This window comes from Raphanus sativus, chromosome 4, assembly GCF_000801105.2.
Source record: "Raphanus sativus cultivar WK10039 chromosome 4, ASM80110v3, whole genome shotgun sequence".
In the NCBI taxonomy this organism is placed as follows: domain Eukaryota; kingdom Viridiplantae; phylum Streptophyta; class Magnoliopsida; order Brassicales; family Brassicaceae; genus Raphanus; species Raphanus sativus.
In genome coordinates this window covers 3,174,719-3,192,120 of record NC_079514.1, presented here as the reverse complement: position 1 = coordinate 3,192,120, position 17,402 = coordinate 3,174,719, and the positions used below count along the sequence as shown (strand labels likewise).

At 39.5% G+C, this 17,402-nt stretch overlaps 5 protein-coding genes and 1 long non-coding RNA gene across 7 annotated transcripts; 3 read left to right on the top strand and 3 right to left on the bottom strand.

Moving 5' to 3' along the window:
- Positions 1-120: 120 nt before the first annotated feature.
- LOC108851458 (auxin-responsive protein IAA11) lies at positions 121-1,723 on the bottom strand. The gene is made up of 4 exons (XM_018624893.2): positions 1,238-1,723; positions 588-950; positions 461-522; positions 121-357 (listed from the first exon to the last, which is right to left on the bottom strand). Exons 1-4 carry the CDS (start codon positions 1,501-1,503, stop codon positions 341-343), a joined length of 708 nt encoding a protein of 235 aa, XP_018480395.1. The 5' UTR covers positions 1,504-1,723; the 3' UTR covers positions 121-340.
- Positions 1,724-3,305: 1,582 nt separating this feature from the next.
- Positions 3,306-4,450, top strand: LOC108849981 (uncharacterized). Its single transcript, XM_057007178.1, has 4 exons — positions 3,306-3,663; positions 3,883-3,957; positions 4,130-4,162; positions 4,259-4,450. Exons 1-4 carry the CDS (start codon positions 3,424-3,426, stop codon positions 4,334-4,336), a joined length of 426 nt encoding a protein of 141 aa, XP_056863158.1. The 5' UTR covers positions 3,306-3,423; the 3' UTR covers positions 4,337-4,450.
- A 167-nt stretch (positions 4,451-4,617) lies between these two features.
- LOC108855907 (long-chain-alcohol oxidase FAO4B) lies at positions 4,618-8,316 on the bottom strand. Its single transcript, XM_057007175.1, has 4 exons — positions 7,960-8,316; positions 6,859-7,134; positions 5,374-6,785; positions 4,618-5,162 (listed from the first exon to the last, which is right to left on the bottom strand). Exons 1-4 carry the CDS (start codon positions 8,179-8,181, stop codon positions 4,826-4,828), a joined length of 2,247 nt encoding a protein of 748 aa, XP_056863155.1. The 5' UTR covers positions 8,182-8,316; the 3' UTR covers positions 4,618-4,825.
- LOC130510653 (uncharacterized) lies at positions 8,043-8,502 on the top strand. The gene is made up of 2 exons (XR_008944358.1): positions 8,043-8,181; positions 8,253-8,502. It is a non-coding gene; the product is annotated as an uncharacterized LOC130510653 (long non-coding RNA).
- Positions 8,503-9,237: 735 nt separating this feature from the next.
- On the bottom strand, positions 9,238-12,480 carry LOC108853626 (casein kinase 1-like protein 6). 2 transcript variants are annotated; one of them, XM_057007177.1, is made up of 15 exons: positions 12,276-12,480; positions 12,061-12,184; positions 11,915-11,955; positions 11,696-11,765; positions 11,466-11,614; positions 11,290-11,385; positions 11,058-11,128; positions 10,912-10,973; positions 10,753-10,816; positions 10,581-10,665; positions 10,368-10,494; positions 10,204-10,289; positions 10,065-10,128; positions 9,844-9,983; positions 9,238-9,761 (listed from the first exon to the last, which is right to left on the bottom strand). In XM_057007177.1, exons 2-15 carry the CDS (start codon positions 12,146-12,148, stop codon positions 9,459-9,461), a joined length of 1,446 nt encoding a protein of 481 aa, XP_056863157.1. In that variant the 5' UTR covers positions 12,149-12,184; positions 12,276-12,480; the 3' UTR covers positions 9,238-9,458. The 2 variants fall into 2 exon arrangements, with proteins under 2 accessions (XP_056863157.1, XP_056863156.1); XM_057007176.1 differs by having other exon boundaries at positions 12,061-12,171.
- A 281-nt stretch (positions 12,481-12,761) lies between these two features.
- On the top strand, positions 12,762-17,277 carry LOC108853622 (protein CHROMATIN REMODELING 8-like). Its single transcript, XM_057009668.1, has 6 exons — positions 12,762-13,050; positions 13,137-13,631; positions 13,758-14,166; positions 14,388-15,252; positions 15,334-16,381; positions 16,461-17,277. Exons 1-6 carry the CDS (start codon positions 12,961-12,963, stop codon positions 17,067-17,069), a joined length of 3,516 nt encoding a protein of 1,171 aa, XP_056865648.1. The 5' UTR covers positions 12,762-12,960; the 3' UTR covers positions 17,070-17,277.
- The last annotated feature ends 125 nt before the right edge of the window (positions 17,278-17,402 follow it).

The window sequence follows — 17,402 nt, the reverse complement described above, 5'->3', positions numbered from 1 at the left end:
TGTATGTAGAAGAGAGAGAGATTTATGGTCCTTTTGATTTGATTATTATTTTTTGTTCTATGTAGAGTAACTTTTCTCTTTATACAGATCTTATCAACTCGTGCATTTGCTATGAAACGCTTTGAGAGTTTTGTAACTTTTGTTATAACTTGTCAAGTGTATGATTTACAATGAGAACATATAACTAACTAAAAAATATGGCAGAGCCAAAAAACTGTAAAAGGCAAGAAGAAGAAGAAGATTCTTAAATTGTTTTTGTCTTCTCCTTGATCTTGTGATATGTCTTATTATACTGTTTCAAACATGAAGGGGTTCTTGTAGAGTATACTATATGCTTCCTTCATAAGATCATTTGAGCTGTAAACAAGGATTACACAAAACAAGGTCACAACAACATAAAAGAAAAGATCTTTAACACAGAAATATAGTGATTTGATGGAATCTAGTAATTAAATGTTACCTGTACCAGTAGCCTCTGATGTTTTCATTATCCGGAGTCTTTTGACAGAACCAATAAACATCCTGGACACAAGTTAAACTCAGTTCATGATTTTTTGACATAAGAATGTATAATATAAACAACATACCCCCAGGGAACATCACCAACAAGCATCCAATCTCCTTCCTTGTCTTCATATGTTAGGACTAATCCAGAAGACCCATCTGGTAGTATCTTCCTGATGACCCCTGCTTCCAGGTGACCATCTGTTTTGGGCTTCAGAAACATATCTTCGAGAGTGTTGGACAGTGATTCATAGCATCTATGAGCGTTCAGATCGATTTTCCTTCCAATCGGAAGACCATCCATAGTCACCTTCACAAACATTCTCATCTTTGTTGCATCGGTTCTGTTTTTGTTTACTTCTTGATCTTCCATTGCCAATGTCTTGGCTTGGTTAACCATACTGTTCATTCTGTAAGTCCTTATCGGTGGCCACCCCACAACTTGCCTGAAAATTTTTTACATAATGTTTTCAAAAAAGATCAACACAGAGTAAAGACAAATAGGATTTTGATTTAACACTATGTGCTCAATAAGATACAAGTGATCAAAGCAAATTCTAAAACAAATTAATAAGATAAATTCAAAGGGTTGTATTTTTTTTTTTCAGACAACAGTGAAAAAGGAACATTCTGTCTGATCATTTTTGATCAAATCCCATAAAAGCAAAAAAAAAAAGAAAAAGCCTTTTTTTTATGGTTCTATGATCATATAAGGAAAGGAGGAGAATCTCACCCACTAGTAGCGGCCATCGAATCAGCTGTTCTCTTGATCCCAGCAGTCACGCTAGCTCTGCTACTCAAAGAAGACGACGAAGAAGAAGAAGAAGAAGAAGAAGAAGAATCAACAGCGTGAGCAACCCTGTTTTCTCGACCTAGGCTCAAAGTGAGACCAAGCTCGAGCTCATTCTCTGCCGGAGAAGAAGAATCCTCGCAAGAGACGACGAGGTCTTCATCGTTTGACAAGGTCGATGCCGACACATTAGCGGAAACGCCTTCCATTGAATCAGAGATTAGAGATGTGATTGCAAGGGGGAAGATTAGATGAGAGATAATGAGAGATGGGTTGAATTTGAAGCAAAGTTTGAGACTTTTTAATAAGTAAGGGAAAAACAGTGAGAAGGAAAGAAAAATTAGGAAAAGAGGAAACAGAGGATGAACAAGAACAAGACACGACGGGTGGGATTTGTCCCTTTTTTTCTTTCCTTTTACTTCCCTAACTTTAGTCTTCTTTTTCGCCTTAAATATCAATTTTTATATACAATAAATATCACTTAAAAAGGAAAAAAAATTCACTTTTATTCCGTGAATATGTTTACTTGTATCTACTTTTTCTCACAAAATTAATATGAATTGATAATTGTAGGCTACAACTATATTTATCATTGTATGTCCATAAAATAATATAACAAAATCTAATCCATTAATTTCGACAAAATACTATTTACGTAAAATTAAATAATGACAATTAACCGGGGCTTCTAGCCTAGTGGTAAAGAGTTCACAGCTGTGAGTACCGCCACCTGGGTTCGAATCCCGGCCACTGGAGAATTAACATTTCGGCATCGCCAGGGACAGAGGACCGACATGTGGCAACACATGACTAGTCTGGACCACTTCTGTGGGGCCAGGATACCTCTGTATAATTCAAAAAAAATAATGACAATTTCATTAGTTTAACATAAATAAAAATATCTGACTGCAAATTTTGATAAAAATGAATGTGATGAATTTATTCTATTGTTCTCTTATATTTCCTTCATATTATTCTATAAATTTATTATTTATGATTACTATCCATCATCATTAACATGATAAAATTTAACAAAATATGATGAATCATCCATCAAGGTGGGTAATGTTCAGATTTTTTGTTTGGTATTGACTCCAAATCTGATATTTAAAAACAAATATGACATCAAAACGGTTGCATCCGTGGGATTAGTAAAAGCAAATTAAAATAGGGTGAAAAGTAAATGGATAAACAAATAAAAGTGTGTGCATACATATCCTCAAACTCGAGAACTTCAAGAGAAAGTGGGGGCTCACATGTCAACTTCATGGGATTCAATCGGACGGCTAGAAAAGGGATACTTAGAAGGCTACGTGGGACCCACGTACACAGGGGGGACTCATGCCCACGTCCTTTTTCTGGTCCATCGTTCCAAATCGAACGGTGGCTATTGGTTCCGGTTTAAAGCTAGATATCATCATTATACAGAAATTATTAATTAATGTAATCAAGTGGCTATCTAATCTATAATCACGTAAATTAAATTTGAAGTTCTCTTTAATTAAAGAGAGAGTTTGGCTGTCCTTTTTTAGTGGTGTCCGAATAAAAACCCTGTCGTCTGGAGGGAAGACATAACCGACCGTTGCTTCTTTACTTTCCAAATAAAACCGTTCAATTTATTAAATGGAGAGTTGAAAATTTTGAAAGTGTTAGTTGCCCTCTAGGTCCCACTCTCTGAATGGATTCCCTGCGGTGTGCACCACCGTAATTTTAAAGTATCAGATTCTCTCTTTTCTAGCCTTGAAATAACGAAGACAAGTGGCAACATAGGAGAAGTAAACCAAGCGGAAGGGTAAGGCTCGCACTTTAGCGGCTCTAGCTCGTGGATGAGCAAGTCCTCCGGACTGGGTGCCAACAGTGAGCATTTTATTTCTCTTTGCCTTTCCATAAACCTGATGTGTTTAACAAGGCTAAACTAACCCTACAGCCATGGGCCCAAATATTCAAAAGATAAAATATAAATTAAAAATAAGCCCAAGTTCATGTTAGTATTTATTTAGGGTTTTGTAGGTTTGTTTGTCCACGGAGAGCGTATGAATTAAACCATAATAACCTTGCTCCACAAGACAAATCGATATCCTTGCACAGACAAAAACTCAGATCAACTACTGTTCAATCCGTTCATCTAGATGGTAGATCTTACGGTGAAGACAACGGATCTCTTATGGGCTGTCTTAAGATACTCCCCGACAGTGGCTGTACAGATGACGTTTGTCCTCTTGGTTATCATCGTGACGATGGTCGCACTAGACACTCTCCGCATGTGTTTGACCGCCATCATGGCCGGTAATGACTTGAATCCGTTAGAGGCCTTGTCTCAGGTGGAAGAAGAGCAGAATTACAAGACATCTGAAAAGATTTTACACGATGTAAGGAAACCATCGTGTACACTAGATTTCTGGCTTGGGTTTAGTAGTTACGAATTACTTTAACTTCTATATGAGATCGTGTAGTTTTAGCTTTGATTGGACAGAACTTTATTCTAAGCTACACAATGATTCTTGTTTATGATGGTTAGCTCCATCAATGCCTTTTTGATATACTTTTTAATACGCTAATGTTCATTGATGAATCATGGTTCAATGCAGGTATCCGAGATTAGATCAAAGATTTCACAAATTGAGCTTGATGTTCTGCAAATTAGGAAAATAATTTCTGCTTTAGTAAGTCACATTTTTACTCTTTTATACGCATATTTCTTACAATCTGATCCCTTCTCTGTGTATATGTATATGATCTTTTTTTTTAACTAAACGAATTTTTTATCTAAAAGGACTAGCATCTTATTGTTTCTTTCTTAATTGATATTGTTACTCTTATATGCAAAATTTACAGCAAGAGAAGATTGAAAGTCTGGAAAGCAAACAAGTAACTACTTACAACCATCAGTCCATCAGATATATAAACTACTTCACTTAATCTTATATAATCCCAAACATTTGTTTTATTTTGTTAAACCCGCAGGATTCGACTCTCTCGGAACTATTGCGTCTAAGTCAAGTTTTAAGCGACGAAGGCAACATAAGCACTAAAATATTTTAGGTGATCACTGATTGATGGTCGCTCTTTTTGATCGTTTTGTAAAATACATACCCAAAACTATACATTCATGGTTTTATCATTTTTTTTTCATTCGATTTGTAGTGTTTTAAGAGGATACACTTCTTTCAATCTTTTTTGTTACAAATTTCTTTGTTGTCAGACGAAGTTCGACAAACTCCTGTTGTTCCTAGTAGACAATTTACCAAGTTGTCATTATAATTTTAATGGAACGAACCATTAGAATTAGAATCATGATCATCAACATGTCTTGAGAAACCATATGCATGTGTGAAATGATGTTTAAATAAAGTGATGAAGAGTTCTTATGGATTTCGAATTTGTCATTAATAATTTTGAAATTCTTCAAGAAACTGTAACTAGTACGTACCATTGCAGAAACGTGTATAACACACCAGAATCTTTTCTTGCAAGGAACACTCACTTATTCAGTATGAATCCAAAATCTTTCAGGAACATGATGAGATAGTTTCAGTTATTGCCTTCTGTCAGTGATGCAACTATCCTTGTGGAGATGCAGTAAGCAGTAGACTGGATGGTGATCATTGGATTCACTCCAACAGCTGATGGCAACACACTCCCATCACAAACAAACAGTCCCTCTGCTTCCCAGCTCTCACCCTTCTCATCCACCGCACCTTCCTCCGCCGTGAGTCCCATCCTGCAACTACCCATCTGGTGAGCCGAGAAGTACGTCGTCCAGTGCTCACCCTTTGTGCTGACACCACCAACCGCATCAACGCTGTCTAGAAACTCTTCCATGGCTTCTCTTGTGATTCCTTCACACTTTATCCTCTGCCCATCACTCCTGCACAATCCAATAGTGAACACAACTTAAAAGAGTTACTACTTACAAATCCTTTGTCCGGATCTAAGATTTACTGAGGCAATAAACCATTTTTAGGTTAGTTTTAATTTTTAAAAAATTAGATAATCTATAATAGTTCTTTAAAATCTAGGACCGATGCGAATGTTTCATCCGGCTTTGCCCTGTTTACAAAGTAGGTCAAGTGACATACCTATATGTTCCAACTTCAACTGCACCTGCTGCAACCAAAACCCTCAAAGCCTGTCTAAGCCCTACCCTCAGATTCTCCCTATCTTTCTTGCTTGTCCTGTACGTAACCACGTTTTCCTTCAAAACCTCACCAGAGCCATAGTCCCTAACGAGAGCAAACAAATGAGCTGTCCTTCCGTACTTCATCATCCGCTCCTTAAGGTCAGCTCCTGAAATCCACGGGCTCAGCCCCGCGTACGAAGCTGGTCCTTCTAGCGGAGTCTCCAGTATCGCTCTGCAACCAGATTCAGCATCGTGCACATGATGGACCGATGTGATGATCCCTCCCTCGTACATTTTCCCAGAGAACTCAGAACCGTTCTCCTCCGGGAAGTATCCCCATGTCATGAGAACAGGGTGCAGCTTCAGGTTCCTCCCTATGTTCCTGTTCTCTAGCCCACTTGAACGCATCAGAGGCGGTGTTAACAACGAACCAGCCGATGAAACCGTTACCCTAGCTTCGATCATGAACTTCTTCTCAATCTTTCCTCCAACAGAGCTCGCTATCACTCCCACGCATCGTTTCTTCTTCTTCTTCCTCTCATCGCCAGTGTTGTCTGTGAAAACGAATCTCTCAGCTTTGACGCCTGTCAAGATCACCGCACCGTTCTCCACGGCATCAACAAGCCAAGTCTTGTCCGTCCCGTTCTTGCCTCCTTCTCTACAACCGTACCCGCAAGAACCGCAGTAATGATCCTCCGGTGAGTTTCTTGGAACAGAAACTACCTTCAACCCTAGTCTCTCGCACCCTTCTCTCAGAACCTGGTTCTGTAACCCTTCTTTGACGCATCTTTCCGTGACACCGAGTCTTCTAGTGACTTCATCCATCGCTAGCTGATACTCTTGGCTACCGAAGAACTCGATCTTACTCTCTTCCGACCATTCTTGCAGAACATGATCCGGTGTTCTTATAGAAGCTGACCAGTTAACAGCTGTTCCTCCACCTACCGTTGAACCGGCCAAGACCATGAACTTCCCGTCGACCGTCGTCATGAGCCCGCCTTTCTCGTATAGCTCGAGCATAGACGGACCTTCTAGACCTGAGTAGTCCTGAGCTGTGAAGTAGTTTCCTTTCTCAAGAACCAAGACTTTGAGTCCTGCTTTCGCTAGTGTTGCAGCTGCAACACCTCCTCCGCTTCCAGAGCCTACAATAACTACATCGCATCTGATCCTGTGGACATTGTCGTTATCCTCTCTAGCGACGTGAACACCTTTTTGTGTTAGAGATTGTCGGATGGTAACGTCAGTCTCGTTCTTGGTCTCAATGATCCCTTTCTCTAGAGGTCTTGGCGTCTCGTAATCTTTGCTCGTATTGGTCGTGTCGATGGAGTACCCTATTGCTTCTAATGCAGGGTTCTTCAGATTCTCATCTCTCTGCGAACAAAACAAACAAACAGCTTAGCTTACTAGTAATCATTTGACTTCTTATGAACTTGTGGTGTTTTACCTGGGAGAAGAAGGAGAAGAGAGTGTAGAACTTTGCAAGGAAGAAAGTGATTCGAAGAGGAAGGAAGAAGCCACTCTGTCTCGACCACATCCTCAGGATCTCTTCTCTTTTGTCCAATGGAAGCTCAGAGAATGTAAGGACGAAAGGCCAGTTCTTATCAAGACAGAGAGAGCCACAAAGGAATAAAGTTCCAAATCTATATGATAGAATCGTCAATATGATTTTGAAAACCTTCACTGCTTCTGATCTTCCATTCTTTGCTATCATCTCCGCTACCTAGAGAAACAGAGATCAGTAAAACAGCAATACATATTACCAGTGTAAAATGGTAATCAAATCATAAACATAACGATTTTTGTAAAATGTTCTAAGTCAACTGTCTAAGAAATAATCCATATGAAGAGACTAATTTTTGTCTAACAATTTCTTGAACATTGATAGTAAAAGATTGAGAACAAGAACGACCAAAGTTGATAAGAAACATTATATATAAAAGCTATTGCCTTAATAGTAGGCCTTGACAAAATATCCGGATATATGTAAATTTTGATTTGATTCTTTATTCGAACAGAAAAATCTGGATATTTGTAACTTTACGAAAAAGCAAATACTATATATATATATATATATATATATATATATATATATATATCCACAAATATTAATATTTTTAGAAACAAATATCTGATTCGTTATATGCATATATATACATATATTTAAATAATAAATATAAAATTTATATTTTATTTAAGTTTAAAGTATTTTTATTTATTAAATTTATTATATTGGTTATTAGAATTTAAAAGTTAAATATCTTTTTATTTTTGTGACTAAATATTATTATTTTATATTATTTTAGATTTATAAAAAAAAATTATCTATCCGTAAAGATATTCGGTTAAAATCTAAATTTTCCAGATATCCAAAATATCAAATATCCTAATGGCCCCATATCGAATTAGTTCGAATAATTGATTATTCGAACAAAATGGATCATAAATACCTAAAAAAAACAGGATATCCAACCTCTAGTTAATCATACCCAGCATGATCTTGATTCAGAAAGTCAACACTAGAGAACAGAGGATAAAGAGAGGGAACCTCATCGGTGAAAGGTGGCTTAGAACGGGAGGCTACGTCGAAGGTATCAACAGCTTCTTGCTCCGCCCTGGTCTCAGGAGGAGGAGGGAGGAGTGTTTGACAGATGACGGCGAGAGACTGAATCTGAGATTGTGAGAAGCCATGGCTATAGCCTCCTCCTCCTCCTTGTCTCTTCTTCGATCTCAACAGAGGATGCCCTCTACTTCTCCTATCTTCTTCCATGTAATTTTCTCGATTTCTTCTTCAACGGAAATTTTATAGAGAGGAAGTTTAATGATTGAATTATCCTTCAGCTTGAAGAATCAGCCAAGTCTTTTTGTACTGTCGTTAGAACAGAAGATCACGGAGTCTTACCTTCTTTTGTGGGGTCCACGCTTCAATAAGAATGTGATATAACTCAAACTTAATCATATGTCATGTACGATTAGATCTTTTGTCTTTGTGTACTGATTTTGACTTCTCAGAAAGCTGTTGTGAAGTCTTTTTATCTCTTTCAGTGCTTATGTAACTCCCAAAAGTAAATATTTCGTTTTATTTCTTTGATAGATTTATTCTCTTTTAACACATTTTTTTGCGTCGTGTATTATTTACTTAGTCAGGATAAGTTTACATAAACTCTAGGTCAACAGTGCTTAGCAAAGATGGGAAGAAAGTCAGGAGAGACATTAAATGCGTGTGTATGATTGTATGGATTCATATTTAATGTTTTGGTGTACCCAAGAATACATCAACCAATCACAAAGAGAGTATTTATAACTTTTTTGTCTTGTTTCACAAATATATCATGCATATCTTTTTACTAGTCATAAAAACTAGGTCATTTTTGGAGATTTCATATGCGCTCTAGAATAGCTGCAACTTGGGAGAATCCCTGGAATATATCTGATAATTATCTAATTCTGTAAACATTTCTCTTCACAAAAATATTGAAACAAACAAAATCTAAACATATCTTTCTAATAAAAGTATGAATTTGAATTTTAGTATTTACTATGCGTTGTAATTTTGTTTTCTCACATTAAATTACAAAAAGATGAAAACATACGCATCTAACAAGGCCGGCAGAAATTTACAGAATGGGTCTTTGGTATTGAAGGCTCATAATACAATTTGGGCTTCAGATAAGTCCTAAGATACGTAGTTAGCCAATTTTATGAAAATTCAGTTTACCATTAACAGCCCATAAAATTGTATAACTTCGTTTTCCAAAGATGAAATGGACCAAGTCTGTTTTTTTTAGTTAGTAAAGAAAAAACACACACAAAAACAAACCGAATATGCAGAAACAGCTTGTCGTGATTACATTACAAGAACAGCGTAACAAATTAATACAAAAAAAATCCAGAGAAACGTTACAGACATAATAATACATGAAAATCGGGAGTTTCGTGGAAACGTGAGGAACAAACAACACATGTGTAAAGGGAGGAATCCAATTTACAGAAGAAAAGGAGCAGATTGATAGTGTACAGTTCCGTTTTGTTCTATTACTTCTTTTCTCATTTGCGGATAGAAAGAAGCTCAAAGCTTCTGAGAGCATCATCACGTGCATTCCTAGAAGCAGCCACTCTGTTTCGGTTAAAGGCAGAGGCTGTCTTAGACTCGTATCCACTCACACCAGCTGCCGCTTGGGCTCTCTGAAAGACAGATGGTCGGCCACCACCACCGCTTGAGGCCACACGGCTTGAGCTGCGGCTGTCCCCTTGTTCCCCTGATGAGCTTGGCCTACTCCCTGAGGCCACCGCTCTCCTCGAAGCACTTCCGTATCTGGAAGTGTTCCTTCCTTTCTCAGATACCATATTCTGAATCACAAAAACATGAGTTTAATTTAATGCCTTCAAAGTGAGCTTTAATATGTATAATAATATATATATATATTTTTACCACAGAAGGTTTCATTGGTGAAGGAACATCGTCAAGAGTTCGATGCTTGGTTTGGTTTTGATGGGGAGTGGCTCCTGTAGCGTTCCTTCTCGCGAATGCTTCAACTGCACCAGAGAATCTGTCGCGGATCTCCCTCCCAACTGTAAAGCAAAAATAGATTTAGATCCGACCACTTGGCAGATATGTTTCCAACTCTTTAAAAAAGGGGTTAAATGATTTACCTGAGATCCTTTCAGGTTTTTCAGCAGACGGTCCTGCAGCCACAGCTGGTTTACCGGTACGATGCTGAAGAAAAAAAATAGTAAATAATGATCAAAAGTGGGTAAAGACACTCGATATATAGATAGAAGAACTACTCACCCTTCCGTGAGAGCTGGACCGGGAACTAGAACTACTCTGAGGGTGTTTCAATGCAGTCCAGTCAAATACATAGTCAAACTGATAACCTGTGAAATCAATAAGAGTGTTGTTTAACACAGAAACTAACAGAAGTAAAAGTTTAGTCTCTGAAAACACACACAAACCTTCGCGGATAAAGAGATCTCGGAATAGCCGCTTTAGATACGAGTAGTCTGGTTTGTCTTCGAATCGCAAGGACCTGCAGTATTGAAAGTATGATGCGAATTCTTGTGGATAGGACTTGCACAAGACCTGTTACAAAGAAACAATACAATTAAAACTTGTGACAATGCCTGATTTAAACTACAATCAAGGTATATAAGCCGTCTTCACCATACCTCTATAGGAGTTGAAACTTTCTTCTCGCTGATTCTGTCATACTTCTGCTTCTTTGTTCCAGCTTTTAGTCCCTGCCATGGGAGGCTGAACACAGAATATCACAGAAAGATCAGACCAAGCAAGTGTAAAGATTTAATTATAGACAAAAAAAAGGATCTGCATGTATATAACCTTCCTCTGAGGAAATACATGAGCACGTAACCAAGAGACTCCAGATCATCCCTTCGACTTTGCTCTGCCAAATATTACACAAGCAAGCACACGTCTAAAAAAATGGTATACACAGCTTTGAAGTAGATAAGATCTCAAGTGGTTGGATCAGTTGCTTACCAACACCAAGGTGAGTGTTGACGCTAGCATACCGAGCTGTGCCTGTAAGGTTCTTGTTTTCTCTATAATGAATATACTATCTGTAAGTATTTAAATAAGGAATAATATACAGAGACATGCACATGAAAGCTCCATAAAAAAATCACCTGTAAGGGATGTGTCTATGTGTTTGGAGATCCCTATACTTCTTTGCAAGGCCAAAATCAATGACATACACCTACATACATATTATGATTTGGTTGAAAAAAGAAAAAGCAAAAGCAGAAACTCATAGAAACAGTAACCAAGAGAGAGAAAGAGAGAGAAGATGGAATCTAATATAACTTAGTGGGTAACAACCCACCGAAATAGAAAGTGCAGAGAAAGAAAAAAGCGTACCTGGTTTGCTTTGCGACCAAGTCCCATCAAGAAATTGTCTGGTTTTATGTCTCTGTGAAGAAATCCTCTTGAATGCATATACTCAACTCTGCTAATCTACAATTTAGGGTCATCAACAAACATTTTTAGTTAGTTGGAACTCCGAAACTTCCAATACCACAAGACGGTACACTAACCAGTTGATCCGCAAGCATCAAAACTGACTTCAAAGTAAGCTTCCTATTACAATAGTTGAACAAATCCTCCAAACTCGGCCCAAGCAGATCAATGACCATCGCATTGTAGTCTCCCTGAACCCCAAACCACTTGAGGCTAGGGATGCCAGCTTCACCCACATAAAACAAAAAAAAACTTAGATGAGCTCATGTTTTATCATCAAAAGTCATGTCAGAGGATGTGAACTTACTTCCTCCTTGTAGAAGCATGTAAATCTTGGACTCATAATGAAGTTGTGGATGCTTAGTTTTCGCTGGCTCCTTCCAAAAGTTTCACAAAAATAGTTATTAAAAAGATTCAATTTTTAGTCTTTCCTTCAAATAAGAATCACCATAGAAAGATCAAGAAGATGAAGAGCAAAGAGATCTTAAATCACATGATGAATAAAGATGGTAGATTTGAATCATACCAGCTTCACAGCGACTTCTTCTCCGGTTTGCACACTTACTCCTGAAAGTATTTCCAGATTTGAATCAAAAAAAAAATGAATAAAAGGTTGCAACGAATCAAAGAGAAACGATTAATACAAAAAGAAAAAAAAGCAATATATTTTACCAAGAAAAAGCTCTCCAAAAGAGCCACCGCCGATCTTCCGACCAAGCTTAAACTTGCCACCGATTACATTATCCATTTTCAAGTCCATTCAGACAAGAACCCCCCTAACACCTGTTTCAAAATTCTGTAAGAAAAGGTCTTATATATCTAAACTTGCTGCATAAAAGATCCATCTGAGATCGAACAACAAGTCAAACCAAAAAAAGCAATCATACCTCTCTCTTTTTCTTCTCTCTATCTCTCCTGCGTAACCATCCAATTCCGTGGAAGAAGAAGAGTTGAATCGCCGGAAGATGTAATAAATCAGACAGAATTTCATTAGCAGAAAAAAAAAAGAAAATCGACAAAACTACATCATCCCCATGTTTGAGATTTGTCACATTCCCAAAACCAATGGTGACTTACGCGAATCGATTTCTGCAACGAAAAAACATTGACCCTGTAATCATGTAGAGAGAGAGAGAGAGAGAGAGAGAGAGAGAGAGAGAGAGAGAGAGAGGTCTGGGCCTAAAACCTTTACTGGACCTGGCCCATTTTTATGGGCTTCTAAAAATGGGCTTATGTGGGGCTATTGCTTGATTTATCACAAAGACGGTGATTTATTAGACTACTTATCACGCGGCCGAGCGAGAAAAAGGTTGCGTGAGGACGACTCAGCCACCATCTCTGACCGACGACGACGACGACAAGGAACGAAACCCTACCAATTCTTACGAATTTTCTAAAATTTTCCGGGAATTCAGGTTAGTCGTTCCTGAATTTTCCGGGAAAAAAAGTTTGTATGATTTGATTATTTCATGGAATCGATTAGCGATCGAAGCTTGATTTAGAGGCTATGTGTATTAACAAGGAATGCAAATGCGATAAAGAGTTTTATAGTTGAGAAGGTGATTTGATTCAATGGAGGAAGAAGAGGACAGGTTTTTGTTGAGTAGCTTAGGGGTGACATCGGCGAATCCTGCAGATATCGAGCAGACGATTCTCGATGAGGTACGTTTTTACCTCTGCTGCGCTTTTGAGTCTATGAATCTTGAGAGTCTTATATCTTAAATGTTAGCATTTTTTATCTTTGTTAGGCGACAAAGAAGCTTGATATCGATGGGAGTGTGGAGGAGAGGTCTATACAGCTGGAAGGAGGCAATGTCCTTCCGTCAAGCCATATCGAGATTTTGAATAAACTGAGGGCTGTGAAGTTTGAAATAGATGCTGTTGCATCGACCGTTGAGCAAGCCGAGGAGGAGGAGGGTGATGATGCAGCGGTGCAGAGTGGTTCTGTACTTCAGAATGCTCTTGCTAAAGACCGTCTTAGAAGCCTTAGGAAGAGGAAAAATGAACTCGAAAAGGAGCTCTCTGGTTTACATGGTCAAAGCGGTGCTTCTGGTGGTGGTGCTGATGATCGGAGTGATATACTGCGGGATCTGGTGAAGGGAGAGCCTAGTCTGAAGAGGAAATTGAAAGAGATTCGGAAACCAAGCAAGAGAGAAGGGAAGAAGGTGAGAGTAGTGTCGTTTCATGAGGATACGGATTTTGATGCCGTTTTCGATGCTGCTTCTGCAGGTTTTGTTGAAACGGTACGTCCATATAAAGGTTTGATCAGTTTCACCTGATTACTACAAGATTTGTGGATATGGAAAATGTTAACAAAATTGTATATGAAAGACTGTGTGAGTGACTAATTTAAAGCTGTTTGTGTCTAGGAAAGAGATGAATTGGTTAGAAAAGGAATTTTAACGCCTTTTCACAAGCTCGAGGGTTTTGAACGCCGACTTCAACAACCTGGACCTTCAAACTCGCGCAACCTACCTGAAGGAGAAGACAAAAATGACGAAAATGAGGACTCCAGCAGTATCGATAGAGCTGTCCAATCAATGTCACTGGCTGCAAAAGCTCGCCCAACAACCAAGCTACTTGATGCACAGGACTTGCCAAAGCTTGAACCGACCCCTGTTCCTTTTAGAAGGCTAAGAAAGCTTTACAAGACTAATGATTCTTCGGATAGTGATGCAAAGCGAAGTAAAGCTGGGAAGAGCAAAAAGAAGCGGCCTTTGCCTAAAAGGAAATGGACAAAGCGGATTTCTCACGAAGACTCTAGTCTTCAAGAAAATGGTATGTCTGATAATATTGTGAGCTAAATGTACATATTTACATATTGCTGGTTGAACCTGTGAGTTTAGTTGCTAGTAATTTGGTTGAATACTTTTGGAAAAGATAAGGTCGTGATATATGCAATGCTCTGAATTGATATTTTCAGCATATGCTTCTTTTTCCTCATTTGAGTTGATGTACAGAAAATAGTTCTAATGTTGATTACCTTGGCAACGTTGCAGAAGATGAACGGAGAATCTCGACCACGTCCAGTTGTGAGGAAGAAGAGCTAGATGATCTTGATGACGTGGACGACGACGAGACATCCTCTGTACCGCTTGAGGGTGGATTAAACATTCCTGAACGTATATTTAATAAACTTTTTGATTACCAAAGAGTTGGAGTGCAGTGGCTCTGGGAACTTCATTGCCAAAAGGCTGGTGGCATTATCGGGGACGAGATGGGTCTTGGTAAGACTGTTCAGGTCTTATCTTTTCTCGGATCCTTGCATTTCAGCAAGATGTACAAGCCGAGTATTGTCATATGTCCTGTCACACTCTTGCGTCAGTGGAGAAGGGAAGCACGGACATGGTACCCGGATTTTCACGTGGAAATACTCCATGACTCGGCAAAAGATTCAAATGGAAAAGGACGAGCCAATGCCTCTGAAAGTGATTATGATAGTGAAGGTTCAGTCGAGAGTGATCATGAGCAAAAGTCTAAGAACACCAAGAAATGGAGTTCTTTGATTAACCGGGTTCTAAAATCTGACTCGGGGCTACTCATCACCACATATGAGCAATTGAGGCTGCATGGTGAGAAGCTGCTCAATATTGAGTGGGGTTATGCAGTACTGGACGAAGGCCATCGTATCCGGAACCCAAATGCTGAAATTACTTTGGTGTGCAAACAGTTGCAGACCGTCCATCGAATTATTATGACTGGGGCACCAATCCAGAATAAACTGACAGAACTCTGGTCCTTGTTCGATTTTGTTTTCCCGGGAAAACTGGGCGTCCTACCCGTCTTTGAGGCTGAGTTTTCTGTTCCCATAACTGTGGGTGGCTACGCCAATGCGTCTCCACTGCAAGTGTCAACAGCCTACAGGTGATTGATTACCTGGTCTTTCTTTGAATTATTTAAGTATCGTCAAGAGTTTGAGTTCTAACAATCCTTGACAATGTGCAGATGTGCAGTTGTTCTTCGTGATCTGATCATGCCATACCTCCTCCGCCGGATGAAGGCTGATGTGAACGCACATCTCACAAAGAAGACTGAACATGTTCTCTTCTGCAGCCTCACTGTGGAGCAGCGATCTACCTACAGGGCGTTCCTTGCGAGCTCAGAGGTAGAAGATATTTTTGATGGCAACAAGAATTCTCTGTATGGGATTGATGTGATGCGTAAGATATGCAACCACCCTGATCTACTCGAGAGAGAACACTCTCACCAGAACCCAGATTACGGGAATCCAGAACGCAGTGGGAAGATGAAGGTTGTTGCGGAAGTTCTCAAGGTCTGGAAACAGCAAGGACACCGTGTACTTCTCTTTTCACAGACACAACAAATGCTCGACATCCTCGAGAGCTTCTTGGCAGCAAACGAGTATAGTTACCGGAGGATGGATGGTCTTACGCCAGTGAAACAGAGGATGGCGTTGATCGATGAGTTTAACAACTCAGATGATGTGTTTGTTTTTGTTCTGACGACGAAAGTGGGTGGTTTGGGAACAAACTTGACTGGGGCGAATAGGGTCATCATCTTTGACCCGGATTGGAATCCCTCAAATGATATGCAGGCAAGGGAACGAGCTTGGCGTATAGGGCAGAAGAAGGATGTTACTGTTTACAGATTGATCACACGGGGGACGATTGAGGAGAAAGTATATCACAGACAGATATATAAACATTTTCTCACCAATAGGATCCTGAAGAATCCACAGCAGAAAAGATTCTTCAAAGCTAGGGATATGAAAGATCTTTTCATCCTGAATGATGATGGTGACAGCAACGCTTCCACGGAGACTTCTAACATCTTCAGTCAGCTGTCTGAAGATATAAACATCGTAGGAGCTCAAACAGAGAGTACAACCGATACCACTACACAACTTGATATTCACGATGCAGCGGATGAAGTCTCAGGGGAAAAAGATGCGGAAACCACTGATAGAAATGGTGAGCCAGTGGATGAAGAGACGAATATCTTGAAGAGTCTCTTCGACGCACATGGAATACATGTAAGTTTGTTGTCTGTTGCTCTATTATATTTTCTCTTCGGAGTCTACTCTACTTGACAACTTCCATGTTTTTATTCAGAGTGCTGTGAACCACGACGCCATCATTAACGCAAACGACGAGGAAGAGAAGATGAGACTTGAACACCAGGCATCTCAAGTAGCACAGAGAGCCGCGGAAGCATTGCGCCAATCACGGATGCTGCGTAGCCGAGAAAGCATCTCAGTGCCCACATGGACGGGAAGATCTGGCTGTGCAGGTGCACCTTCATCTGTCCGGAGGAGATTCGGTTCAACTGTGAATTCCCGGTTAACCACAGCAGACAAATCATCAGCTGTCAAGAACGGTATCAGCGCGGGTCTATCTTCAGGCAAAGCACCGTCTTCCGCAGAGCTTCTCAGCAAAATCCGAGGGAACAGAGAACAAGCCATTGGCGTTGCCCTTGAGCATACGCAAACTCCAAACCCGTCTTCTTCTTCGTTGCAGCCCGAGGTCCTGATCCGACAGATATGCAGCTTTGTACAACGAAGAGGCGGAAGCACGGACACGAGCAGCATTGTCAACCATTTCTCGGACAGAGTCCCTGCTAAAGATGTACCGTTGTTTAAGAGTCTCTTGAAGGAGATTGCCACGCTTAGGAAGGATCCAAACGGTTCGGTGTGGGTCCTCAAATCAGAGTACAAAGACTGAAACGAGGAGTCTTTGTCACAACATAGAAATGTCTCTTCGAAATTTTTTGGACCATGCAAAAGCGATCTTGCTTTGCTGTACAGTTAGATGGCTGAGTTAAACACATTCATGATGGTACGATGAAGATGTTTAGGCTTAAATAATAGCAGGCCTTGTTTGAGCTTTACAGCTAAATAACTAAGCCCATTATTTTGATATTTTCTCAATACATCGACTTGTAGCTTTCGAATCAACATTTATACCAATCATTAATGCTAACTCTTGTTGTATACACTATAATGTCTATGTCGTCCCTCATCTTATGTTGTCTTGTCCTTATCAAATCATTGGGCC

What these genes read in the sequence shown, in the direction of transcription:
- LOC108851458 (XM_018624893.2), bottom strand. Translation starts at nt 1,503, where the DNA reads ATGGAAGGCGTTTCCGCTAATGTGTCGGCATCGACCTTGTCAAACGAT. An exon ending in TCGATGGCCGCTACTAGTGG is followed by an intron (nt 951 to 1,237) that starts GTGAGATTCTCC and finishes AAAAATTTTCAG; the next exon opens with GCAAGTTGTGGGGTGGCCAC. An exon ending in GTTGGTGATGTTCCCTGGGG is followed by an intron (nt 523 to 587) that starts GTATGTTGTTTA and finishes ACTTGTGTCCAG; the next exon opens with GATGTTTATTGGTTCTGTCA.
- LOC108849981 (XM_057007178.1), top strand. Translation starts at nt 3,424, where the DNA reads ATGGTAGATCTTACGGTGAAGACAACGGATCTCTTATGGGCTGTCTTA. An exon ending in GGAAAATAATTTCTGCTTTA is followed by an intron (nt 3,958 to 4,129) that starts GTAAGTCACATT and finishes CAAAATTTACAG; the next exon opens with CAAGAGAAGATTGAAAGTCT. An exon ending in AAAGTCTGGAAAGCAAACAA is followed by an intron (nt 4,163 to 4,258) that starts GTAACTACTTAC and finishes TTAAACCCGCAG; the next exon opens with GATTCGACTCTCTCGGAACT.
- LOC108855907 (XM_057007175.1), bottom strand. Translation starts at nt 8,181, where the DNA reads ATGGAAGAAGATAGGAGAAGTAGAGGGCATCCTCTGTTGAGATCGAAG. An exon ending in AGCCACCTTTCACCGATGAG is followed by an intron (nt 7,135 to 7,959) that starts GTTCCCTCTCTT and finishes CTGTTTCTCTAG; the next exon opens with GTAGCGGAGATGATAGCAAA. An exon ending in TCTTCTCCTTCTTCTCCCAG is followed by an intron (nt 6,786 to 6,858) that starts GTAAAACACCAC and finishes TTTTGTTCGCAG; the next exon opens with AGAGATGAGAATCTGAAGAA.
- LOC108853626 (XM_057007177.1), bottom strand. Translation starts at nt 12,148, where the DNA reads ATGGACTTGAAAATGGATAATGTAATCGGTGGCAAGTTTAAGCTTGGT. An exon ending in CAACACTCACCTTGGTGTTG is followed by an intron (nt 10,817 to 10,911) that starts GTAAGCAACTGA and finishes AATATTTGGCAG; the next exon opens with AGCAAAGTCGAAGGGATGAT. An exon ending in AAAACCTGAAAGGATCTCAG is followed by an intron (nt 9,984 to 10,064) that starts GTAAATCATTTA and finishes TTTGCTTTACAG; the next exon opens with TTGGGAGGGAGATCCGCGAC.
- LOC108853622 (XM_057009668.1), top strand. Translation starts at nt 12,961, where the DNA reads ATGGAGGAAGAAGAGGACAGGTTTTTGTTGAGTAGCTTAGGGGTGACA. An exon ending in CAAGTGTCAACAGCCTACAG is followed by an intron (nt 15,253 to 15,333) that starts GTGATTGATTAC and finishes GACAATGTGCAG; the next exon opens with ATGTGCAGTTGTTCTTCGTG. An exon ending in TCGACGCACATGGAATACAT is followed by an intron (nt 16,382 to 16,460) that starts GTAAGTTTGTTG and finishes GTTTTTATTCAG; the next exon opens with AGTGCTGTGAACCACGACGC.